The sequence below is a fragment of the Mus musculus genome, chromosome 3 (assembly GCF_000001635.26).
Source record: "Mus musculus strain C57BL/6J chromosome 3, GRCm38.p6 C57BL/6J".
Lineage (NCBI taxonomy): Eukaryota > Metazoa > Chordata > Mammalia > Rodentia > Muridae > Mus > Mus musculus.
In genome coordinates this window covers 105,912,291-105,924,207 of record NC_000069.6, presented here as the reverse complement: position 1 = coordinate 105,924,207, position 11,917 = coordinate 105,912,291, and the positions used below count along the sequence as shown (strand labels likewise).

The 11,917-nt window shown below is 45.0% G+C and overlaps 1 protein-coding gene across 1 annotated transcript in view; it reads right to left on the bottom strand.

Annotated features, from left to right (window-relative positions):
* Window positions 1-163: 163 nt before the first annotated feature.
* Window positions 164-11,917, bottom strand: part of Tmigd3 (transmembrane and immunoglobulin domain containing 3) — a 53,187-nt gene continuing 41,433 nt past the window's right edge. Inside the window, exons 2-7 of the mRNA NM_027025.4 lie at window positions 9,937-10,038; window positions 7,110-7,451; window positions 5,416-5,482; window positions 4,133-4,233; window positions 2,221-2,288; window positions 164-286 (exon numbers count right to left, since the gene is read on the bottom strand). Of these exons, the coding sequence (NP_081301.2) occupies window positions 275-286; window positions 2,221-2,288; window positions 4,133-4,233; window positions 5,416-5,482; window positions 7,110-7,451; window positions 9,937-9,976 (630 nt within the window). The 5' untranslated portion in view covers window positions 9,977-10,038 and the 3' untranslated portion in view covers window positions 164-274. The remainder of the gene's footprint in view (window positions 287-2,220; window positions 2,289-4,132; window positions 4,234-5,415; window positions 5,483-7,109; window positions 7,452-9,936; window positions 10,039-11,917) is intronic.

Genomic DNA, 11,917 nt, shown 5'->3' with positions numbered 1-11,917 from the left:
ATGAGAGATCATACAATGGCAGCCTTGCTTGGCGTGCTCTATCAAAGCTCTTCTGAGTCTCACTGCTGCCGTGTGCCACAAAAGACCACTGCAAGGTCACAGAGTCCACTAGAAATCCTAAAAAGGTCAGAGTCAGTCTCCAAGACACAGACCAGTCGTCATATATATTCTACTGTAATGACATCACTTTATTTAGGAGCTAAGTGAAAGAAATCTTCAGTCACACATGTTCAGTTCAAGCCATTCCCTTGAGTCAGGACACGTGGAAAGAACTTCAAATCCTTGCCTACTTTGTTGGGAAACAGAAAAGGAAAACTGAGTTGAAGGCTCTTGTCTGAGTGTTTGTCAGCAAAAAGCCACAAGCTTCACTTTTCTGGGCCTAGTTTCCTCTCTTCTAAATTGAAAATTACATTCCCATACTCAGGAATTTTTTCAAACAAACATAAGCATTCCCAAAGCTTCTAGATGACAAATGGTGTTCCGGGATTCCCAGGAACAAAATACGCAAGGCTTGTTTTTTTTTTTTAATTTATTCTTTCTTTCTCTCTCTCTCTCTCTCTCTCTCTCTGTGTGTGTGTGTGTGTGTGTGTGTGTGTGTGTGTGGACACACAGTGCTATAGTGTGTGTACCATAAGGACAACTAGGTTCTCTCTGACATCTGAGTACTGAGGATTAAACTCAGGTCAACAGGATTGGTGGCAGGCACCTCTACCTACTGAGCCATCTTACTGGCCCTGAAACCACCAATGTTTGTTTTCAGGGCTGGAGTGTGATGTCATCCCTGTGAGACTTCTCAGGCAGCTGTAGGAAAGCTTGATTGATACCTAGGGCTTGCTCCCCTCTCACTGAATTTTGATGGTATAAATGTATCTGGACTTCAGGGGCCAAGAATAACAAAACTAGAAGGGACTTTGGTTCAGGCTCCTAAGTTTGCCCAAGGATGAGGGAACAGGCCATGGCTAAAACAGGTTGCTGGTTCCTTGCTAAAGAGAACAGCACTGGATTCTATTGGCCTATCATTTATAGCATCACGCCTCCTTCGCTTATTCTAGCTGACAAGCTTACATGTGTGCTTATGTCTGGTTGCTTGTACTCCTCCACCCCACCACAACACCTTCTTGCTTATGTATGAGACAGAGTCTCACTCTGTAGTCTAAGCAAGCCTAGAACTCACTGTGTAGTCCAAGCTGGCCTCAGACTTGAGATGCTTCTGCCTGGGCTTCTGGGAGTACCACAGCCACTCAGCTGTTTTCCTCTTTTACATCATACACTCCATGAAGACAGATGCTAATCTATTTTGTTTGTCTTTGTAACCTCGGCAACTAGCATGTTCCTAGTTTGCAAAATGAAGGGTGCATGAGTGGGGCTGGTGGGTCATGAGTGGATGGATGGATAGAAAACTCAGAAGAGTATAAGAACAGTTTTTAACGTAGAGAGAAAAACTAGCTTGGAAAAGAGAAATGTTGCCCAGGGTCATATCTTAAAGAATCAGTGATAAGTTTCTGAAAGAAATACAAACTACAATTGTATCCTACAGGGGATAGAACCAGACATGCTTTCTGCATACCCTCACCTCCACTGATCCCAAAGCTTCTAGATGGCAAAAAGGCAAGGTCACTGTGGGAGCCTTTCCCTTACCTTCTTATAGAGCTTGCTCTACGTCTGCACGAGACCTAGATCTCACAGGAGCAGACTGAGACCTTGTAGCCTTAGTTTCACAGCTCGGCTCCTCCAGGCACTGGCCCGTTGTGTGTGTCATTAATAGATCTTTCGTCATTAGGATGCTACTGGGATTTGGTGATGATGGTGGGTTTCTGTTTTAAGGTGTTTGTTTGTTTTATCTCAATCATTATTTTTCTGAAATGTTTTTCTATGTTTCCAAACCCAGAGTGACTAGACTCCATTTTTTAATTATACCTATAGCCTCTTCATTGTCCAAGGTGTTTGCTTGGGTTCTGATCATAAAGAGACAAAAGCAAACAGCACTGCCTTGGCTAAACAGAGGTGCTCGTGGTATTCTTTCACTTCTGCAAATGCTCCAGAGCTTAGCCAAATGGTGAACTTTCCACATGGTGGTGACCTAGAGAACTTTCCAGATGGTAGGACTTGCCTGTGTCCCAGACAAAGACATACAGTCACAGTCCTCTCTCTGTCAAAGGGTAGAGCAAAAGACAGGGTTCTGCTGGGGCTGAGGATGCAGGAAATAAGGATGGAACTTACCAAAGTTATGGAGACCATAGACGGGCCTTGGCTTGCTTGTGGGTTTCTACTGATGCTTTTGCCAGTAACTATCCAAGAGAAAACAGAGACACAAAGCTAAGGAATGAGATCCTGGGCCCACATGTCCCACACAGACCCCTTGGCAAAAGCCATACATTCTGGCTCGGTTGGTGGTGGTTATAGTAGCTCCATCATTTGACAAAGCCTTGTCTGTATCCCTACAGGTGAATACAATCTTTCAGACAGGCAGTAAGGATATCAGGCTACTGTCCAAAGCTTGTGTGCTGGGAGGCAGGTAGCCCTGCAGATATGGAACCTACATACAGTTAATTTCTGTCTTCCTTCTTCGCTGTCTGCATCTACTCCACTTAAGACTACCTTGCTTCTTCCACCACCTCTCATTATACATCCTCCTCAGCCTAGTGGGCTGACTAGCTGCCTTGGTATCTATGTGACTAGGCAATTAGAGGAGGGTCACATTCATTCATGTAAAACTCTGTGGGACCGTGAAAGGCAGCCTGTTTTGGTTGAACGAGGCTTGCTCCGGAGACCCAGTAGAAAACTCTGCAAGGGGGCTGGTGAGATGGCTCAGTGGGTAAGAGCACCCGACTGCTCTTCCTAAGGTCCAGAGTTCAAATCCCAGCAACCACATGGTGGCTCACAACCATCTGAAACGAGATCTGACGCCCTCTTCTGGTGTGTCTGAAGACAGCTACAGTGTACTTACATGTAATAAATAAATCTTAAAAAAAAAAAAAAAAAGAAAGAAAGAAAACTCTGCAAGGGATGGAACTGTGAGACACATTCTCAGAGACAGTGCCTGACACCCCCAACTCCATAATCCTGTGACTATAGAGTCACACAGACAATGTCCCAAGTTCCTGGCATTCTGGCTAGACTCCACCCCTACAGTTACCTGACTATAGCCAGGTATGCTCCTCCCCACAGCTACCCTGCAACTACAAGATAGCCCAGCCCACTATAGATGGGGCTGCTTAGCCCCTCCTCTCTCTCTCTCTCAAGCTCTCACTTTTCTTACTCTTATCTCTAGCTCTACTTTTCTCCTTCCCTTCCCCTTTTCTCTCCATGTGGCCATGACTGGTCTCCCTCTTTCTTTCTTTCTTTCTTTCTTTCTTTCTTTGGTTTTTTGTTTGTTTTCTTTTGTTTTGTTTTTGTTTTTTTGAGACAGGGTTTCTCTGTGTAGCTCTGGCTGTCCTGGAACTCACTCTGTAGACCAGACTGGCCTCGAACTCAGTAATCTGCCTGCCTCTGCCTCCCAAGTGCGGGTATTAAAGGCATGCGCCACCACGCCCGGCCTCTGTCTCCCTCTTTTTACCTTCTCTCTTTCTCTCTTTCTACAATAAAGCTCTAAAACTATAGACTGTCTCTGTTCATCAAGGCCTGCGGTGGTTGAACAATGGAATAGGCTTTCCCCTAAAGAGTCATGTCTAATCTCCCACCGGAAGGCCTTCCTGTACTCCAACCATGGACCGGACCAAACTAAAGACTCTCCTGCGTGGGAACCATCCAGCACCCCCCCTCCCTGCCCTCTCCTCTCTTCGGTCCGGGGATGACCGAGCTGCCCCACTTTGTTCTCAGCTCTTCCACGGTATCCAGTGACGTCTGGAATAACCGAGACTGAGAAACTGTTATCTCTGGCCTCTGTAAGGCCTAGAGACGTTAGACTGTACCCTGTCCACTCCCCGCGAACCTGGGGTCCATGGCTTCATACAGCCAGACACCCACCCAGGGCTGCGTGGAGAGCGAGAGGCAGTCCTCTGTGTCTGCCCGCCCAGAGCACCAGAACTCTAGTGGGATGCGGGTTCTCTCCCACCCCCTTTATTCCCCCACACACACCCACTGCCCCACAGAACTCTAGATGCCCCCCAGCCCCCAGCCCCAGACTATTTACCTTCTCTATTTCTTTGGCTTCGCCTTCCTCTGGACAAGTGACTGATTATAAAGATGATCCCCAAACTGGTAATCAGTATACAAATGATCAGAATGGACATTCTAGAAGAAACCACATCAGATATCAGGTCCCTTGGAAGGAGACCTTTTGGTTTTCTTCTCACACCAGTCCCAGCCCAGCCCCGGTAGCTCCTGACAACTACATTCTGGAAGAGTGACCCTGTTCTTTGGATCTGATGGGCATTTGACCAAGCTGGGCCAGTGAGTCCTTCCCCAGAGGTTAAATCGGGACAAGAAGTGGAAAACCACAGACTTCAGCCATTCCTATGAATGGGGGAGAAGTAAATTGGGGAACTATACATAGGTGTCACCTGCTATGGCAAAAAGAAAGGAAAGTGGGAAAGGAAGAGGGAGGGGGAGAGAAAGAGAAAGAGAAGAAATACAGGCTGGGGGGATAGTTCAGTTGGTAGAGTGTTTGTGTGCTGGGTGTGGTAGCACACACCAGTAATTCCATTTCTCAGGAGGAGGAAGCAGAGGCACCAAATGTTTAAGGTCAACGGTCAGCAACATAAGAAAATGGAAGGAAACTTTTTCAGATCCTGTCTCAAAAAGAAAAAACAACAACAACAACAAAGAGAGAGAGAGAGAGAGAGAGAGAGAGAGAGAGATGTCTCAGAAGTTAAGAGCACTTGCTACTTTTACAGAGGACCGGGTTCAGTTCTCAGCATCCACATGGCAGCTCATAACTATCTTTACTTCCAGTTCCAGAGGATCAAATTCCCTTTTCTTGGCTCCACGGGCACCAGCAGAAATGTACGTACGTATGTACACATACACACACACACATACATGTAAAATAAAAATAAATCAAACTCTTTTTAAAGAACAGAATAGAGCTAGAGAAGAGCGACACAGAAAGATAAGAAGCAAATGCACACGCAAGCATCAGATGAAAATGGGGCTAGAGATGAAGATAAAGTCCTGATGAGGTCCTGGGGCCTGCATCCCTATCTCTGCACTTCAGACAGCTCTCTCTTTCCTTAGGACGGTGTCCCCTATTTATAAACTAACTAGAGGCTATTTTCTGCTGCTTTCAAACAAATAAACAAACAAACAAACAAACAAACAAAATAGTCTTTTTAAAGAAACCAAATCATTACAATGAAGATTATTTAGACAGAGAAACACTACAGCTACAAAGTAAGAGTTGTAACCCGGTCACTACATTATATTGTGGTTCACCCCATCCATGCCCCAACCCAATCATCTCAGATTGCGACTCACCGGGAGCCCTCTGCCTTTTGGACAGCTTTGGAAGCCCTACAGCTCCGGGTCCTATTGCCTGAAGGGTCTGAATCAGAAAGAAATTGTTGATAACAAAGCCTATTTCAGAGCCTTTCCTTTGCTTCCAGCTGCATTCCCACCTGTCTTCCTTTTGCTCTCCAGAGAATAAGTGCATTCTTGGCTTTTTTGTGTAAAACATCGACAGCATTAACTGTTGCGTAAGCATGCCATGGACAGGGGACAAGGCTGGAGTGAGAAGTAGAGGCTGAAATCCAACCCACAGTGCACTTGATATGCACCCTGCTACTGAGTCCTCTGCAACCAGAGGAAGGGAAACTTTTCCCAGATTTGCACACAGGCCTTGTGCAGGCTAAATGGCAGTTTGTGCTCAGAGTCCCAGGCTAGATTCATTCCCAAGAGAAAAAAGTTTGACGTATCAAATAGACAGTCCCATCTTTAGGAAATGAGTAAGCCGGTGACATAGCTCCTGATAGCTACTAACAATTCATAGGGGAGACCAACATAGCCTCCTCTGTGTCTCTTTAAAGGAGCAGGTTTTGATAAGATTCCTCTCTTCCTGAGCCTAAACCTCAAGAAATGCTATTTAAAGCAGATACCCACGAAGTGGAAACAAAGCCAGCGTGGATGTTACCTCCCGCCGTGGGTCACATGCTGAATCAGTTACTGGTAGATTAAATGTGAGTAAGAGTCTTCCCAGCACAGGAACTGGAGAGGGGGGTGGGTTATGCGGCTTCTCACCAGTCCTTCCCCTGTGTTTTTCCTACTGCCACTGGGCTCCAGACAGTGACAGGAAAGCACATTGCTTCTCCAAATAGGAACAATGAGAGAACAGCTCGGGTGTCTTCCAGAGCTCTCTGCCTGAGAGATGGGGGCTTACAGATGCCAGAGAAGTAAGGCACCTATGAACGTTGGGAGATCCCAAGAGTTAGCTCCAGCTAAAAGTCACAGTTATTTGGCTTACCAAGACTTGGCCTTCTGGTCCCAGTCCCTCCCAGTAGCCTCTAAGTGATAACTACATTTCACCTTCGTAAAAGTGGGTGCTGGCAAATTTGACCGCAATATTTAATTCATATTAATTATTAAAAATCTTTAAGCTGCACAGCTATAAGAAACCTGAGTCTCTTTTTGCAACCTCACTCACTTCTAAAAGAGCCATCTCTAAGGTTCTAGACCTACAAGGCTGAGCTTTCAAGAGAGCCTCAAAGCCTTGACCATTAGTGCAAAGATCTCGGGTCTTTGAGACCATCTAGCCTCTTCCAAGGTCTAAGTCAAGATGTTGTGAGGAAAAGGAACTTATAAGCATACCTAGCACTTATACATTCTTCTTTCCTACAAAATAATACCTAAACCCCAGCTCCATCCTGCTTAGTGGAATCGGTATAATACAATAGGAGCTTGAGTTAGTAGCCACTTCCTTCAATGAGTTTTTTGTTGTTTGTTTTGGTTTTTGTGTGGTTTTTATTTTAGTTTTGTTTTGATACAAGGTTTCATATTATAGCTCTGGATGGCTTGGAACTCACTTAAGTAGACCATGCTGGCCTTGAACACCCAGAGATTCACCTGCTACAGCCTTCCAAGTATTGGGATTAAAGGTGTACACCACCAGACCTGAATCCTTTACTACCTCAACAAACACCCATTACCCTTCAAAGATCCCTTGCCAGTCTCTTTACCAGATGAAAAGCCATTGGCCCGGTCTTCTCTATTGTCAGTCACAATCAGCTGTGTAAAATCCATGTCATCTCTGGCCAAGTCCCGCTGGATACCACACCAGTACCAGCCTGTGTCCTCCTTGACCAGGCAGGATATAGTGATAATGAGTTGGTTTCCTGTATCCTTCAGGGCCACACGGTTGGTGCTATTAGGGGTGAAGGCAATAATGTTGCACGAGTCCCTGAAGTAGCCACGGCACCAGTACTTGGTGTGGTCCTTGTAGTAGGCATCATAGACACAGACTGCAGAAGCTGTCTCCAGCTCAACACCTGATTTCACCTTTTCATCCATGACCATGGCATCTGTGAACAAATAAACACACACACACACACACACACACACACACACACACACACACACACACACACACAGTGTTCATTATTCTTGAAAACATACCAAATCTCTCCTGGGCCCTAGAAGATAAGTGTGCTGGCTGGTTTTGTGTGCCAACTTGACACAGGCTGGAGTTATCACAGAGAAAGGAGCTTCAGTTGGGGAAATGCCCCATGAGATCCAGCTGCATTTTCTCAATTAGTGATCAAGGTGGGGGGTCCCCTTGTGGGTGGGACCATCTCTGGGCTGGTAGTCTTGGTTCTATAAGAGAGGAGGCTGAGCAAGCCAGGGGAAGCAAGCCAGTAAAGAACATCCCTCCGTGGCCTCTGCATCAGCTCCTGCTTTCTGACCTGCTTGAGTTCCAGTCCTGACTTCCTTTAGTGATGAGCAGCAGTGTGGAAGTGTAAGCTGAATAAACCCTTTCCTCCCCAGTTTGCTTCTTGGTCATGATGTTTGTGCAGGAATAGAAACCCTGACTAAGACAATAAGTTAATTGAAATTTGGATTTTGTTCACTTATAAATGGTCAGTATAATGGGTTAAGTTGTGTGTGTTCTTCATATGTTGGTACCCTAATCACTATACAGAGTGTGTTATGACTGCACTTGGAAACAAGGCCTTTAAGAAACAATTATATCTTTGGTGTGGCTCTCAAACTTTTTAAAAATTTTATTATATTTTATGTTTATAAGTGTTCTTTTCCTGCATGTATATAAGTACACCGTATCTCCGCCCAGCGTCCAAATGTCAGAAAAGGACATCTCCTGGAACTGAAGTTACAGTGTGAGCTACCTGCTGAGCCATCTCTCCAGCCCCCACTAGCGTACTTCTTATTCCAATATGGCTGATTTCCTTATTTAAATTCTTGTGAGGTAAAATCATGTGAAGTCACAAGATGACAGCCATCTGCAAGCCAGAAACAGTCTGCAGAATGACGCCATCGCTGAAGAAACCTTTATTTGGAGATATTTGTGATAGTTAATCTTGATGTCAGTTTGATTGGATTTAGAGATGCCTAGATTAATCAAGCATATCTCTGGATGTTTCTATGTGGGTGTTTACAGAGAAAATGACTAAAGGAAAAAGGCAGACCTCCATGAATGTAGATAGCCCTAATTCACGTGCTTAGCTCCCAGAAACCCTTGGGAAAGTCTTTCCCACTAGCCTGAGAATGTGTGGAATGTGGACATAAGGATCCTTGAAGAGCTTGGGGTTTGCTGTACTCCTTAGCTCTGCCCCTAGCTTCCTACCTTATCTTGGCAGCCACTAAAAGGAAGTGAAAGGTTAGGAGGCTTGTTCTAGCTGCAGCAAACTGAAAATAAAGGGATTCATGAGTTTAGGACCTGATAACTTGCCATACAAGACTAGTATAGGTATCTTTTTTGTTTGTTTGTTTGGTTGGTTAGTTGTTTGGTTGTTTTTGTTTTTGTTTTCTTTTTGTTGTTTTTTGTTTGGTTTGGTTTTTTGAGACAGGTTTTCTCTGTATAGCCCTGGCTGTCCTGGAACTCACTCTGTAGACCAGGGTGGCCTCAAACTCAGAAATCTGCCTGCCTCTGCCTCCCAAGTGCTAGGATTAAAGGCGTGCGCCTGCCTTATTTTTGTTTTCAAAACAGGATCTATCTAATCCTGGCTGTCCTGGAACTTGCTTTTTAGACCATGCTGGCCTCCTGAGTTCTGTGATTAAAGGTATGCACTACCACTGTCCAGCTTCAGTGTAGTCATCTTTATCATAGCAGGATATTTTGTAATGGGGAAGTAATGCATGCAACGTCCAGCTTCACTATGGCTTGGGAAATATCTGATAAAAGACAAGAGAGAAGACAACAGAACCCATCACTCTCAGCTTCCCAAGTGTATGTTGCAGGAACCCTACCCCACCACCACCAAGAGGCTGCTTCCAGTGTCTTACAGGAGGTAACACATTCCTACAAATCAAATTTACAGCCTAAGTGTCAATTTCTTCTCATCACAATCAGACGAGAAGATCTTGTGATCCTCAGTTCATAGGCAAGGATGCTGACCCACAGAGATCTGCAGTTAAGTCTAAAGGGAGCACAACTGCTTGGGGCAAGTCCAGTTTCTGACTACTGTCTTTGGCGTCAGGCTTAGGCAGAAAGGAGATAAGAATGTCTGTCTATATCTGGGCAAACACGTGAGGGAAGAAAGGAGAGAGGGGGGAGGATTGGGGATACTGATAAAAAAAAACCCTGCAAAGCCCTAATTTTAGTGAAAGTTTTCAAGTTCCCCACAGCTCCCTTATCAGAGGTAAGAAAGAACCTAGGACCTCTTAATAAGACCTGTTAACATGACATATTTTCACTTCTTATTCTCCCTTCCAACTGTTGATATGCTCCAAACTGCTACACCAAGCTGGGGCTCTAAGTAGAGAGGAGGATCTAGCTGCCACAGAAGGTTGTGGCTTAGTGGGCAGAAGTGTTCCTCACCAACATCTTACCGGAAAAGAGAGCCAAGGAGAGAAGGAGGAGGAACTCCATGCTGAGAAGGAAGTGAGCCTTCGGCAGGAATGATTAGAGCGAGGATCTCAGGAACCCTGGATCTGCTTGAGGAAAACACATGATTGAACTGAAGTGGTTTCACCCTACGTAAAGGAAGAAACCACCAGTTATTCTAAGCAATGTTGCTCTGCAGAGCCATCTGGGTTGTGTCAGCTGCAAGGGGAACTCATCAGAGGGCTATCACTCATGAACAAAATGTTATCTTTGCAGCAACTGTCGAAATCTGAGCTCTCAAAGTAGCAAGAGAGCCAACCAACCCCCTCCTTGATTAAACCCGCTTTGACATATACACTTTATAGATACTCAGAAGTCATACCACCATCGGCATATGTTCATGTGAGCAACTGTACCCTCCCTCTTTCGCCTTGTGTTAAAAGAGGCTGTGCCTCTTGTTCCCCCACCCCATCATCCTTAGAGCTTCAGTTCCTATTTAGATGGAAGGCATCCCAGCAAAGAAATCCTTAAGTAATTTGAGTTCCAAACTGCAGTGAAGCCCTGGGGAGTGTGGCCAGAGTATCTGGCTGTCAGAAGCATGGATGTCTGCAAGCTAGAGTCCATGAGTGAAGCTGTCAGCATCCAGGGCTGGAGCTTCCAGATGCTAGAAAGCTTTTCTGAATAAAACTGGGACTTCACACCAAGTAGATCTTTTCGTGCAGTAGCAGCTGCAGCTTCTCCTGATTCCTGATAGATGCATATGTTCTGACCACTAGCTATGACAATGTAAATTTCTGAACCGCCTTAAATTCTCAAGTTTAAGCTGGATGCTCCTTCTTACACCCTAGAGCTAGCTGGTACTTTCCTCCAAGGGCCAGATATAGATTGCTTTTCTGCATTGTGCAACAGCAGCCTTTCTTGAGAAAGGGGGCACCTTCCTCTAATTCATAGAAGTTCAGCGTATACAGCTTACATTGTGATAGGGTTTTACCTACATTATATTATCTACTCCTCAATGACTATATATATATATATACATTTTATTTATATATATATATACACATTTTATATATATATATATATATATATATATATATATATTTCTCTCTCTCTCCTCCCTGCCCCCCTGACACAATGTGCAGACAAGAACAAGACTAGAAAGAAGACTCTATAGATTAAATAAGGCTGAATGAGGTGTATTAGCAAATGACAACCTATGAATTCATTACAGTGCCTGGATAGTCGATGCTCTTAGCTGTTTGTTTTAGGTATGTTAATGGTCTCATCACAGTCTATTCTAGCTAGCCTCTCTGTTGCTCTGGTCAAAACACTGACCAAAAGGAACTGGGGTGAGGAAAGGGTTATCCTTTATAAGAGTTGCCTTGGTCATGGTGTCTCCTTACAGCAATGAAAACCCTAACTAAGACAGTCTGCATGATAAGCAAAATTTGGCAGTGTGATGTGTGTCTTTCAAAGGTAGTACAAACTCCCACCCCAGTCTTTTGTGCTGCTACCTCGCAGAAGTTGGTCATCATTTTATGAGGACTCAAGCAGGCAATGCTGAGCCTCATGTGAAGAGGAAACACTTGCCAATATCACCTTATCACTCACGCCTGAGTGTCGGAGCCCGCTGGCATGAGTTTCAACCATCTCTGAGGGGGAAGTGAGGATGACTATAGGAAAGGTAGAAAAAAGATGCAGAGACAAGAGATGGATTTGGGAGGGCTGTTAGTGAATACCAAAGCAGCCCCCAAGTTTATTTTGCACAGCCTCTTTATCCCCCACAGTGCAGTGGGAAACCAAACCACAAGCTAGCAGAAACAATTGCTTCTTATCCAGGGGGCCTCCCTGTTTCTTCCACCAAGGTCAATAGAACTTTCAGCCCCTTGCCTTGAGCTTCAAGTGTACCTCTCTCCTATAGTTCCAAGTCTCAGCAGTCGGGAAATCTGCCAGGAAACCCTGACCTGCCTTGACTCTGCCTGAGTT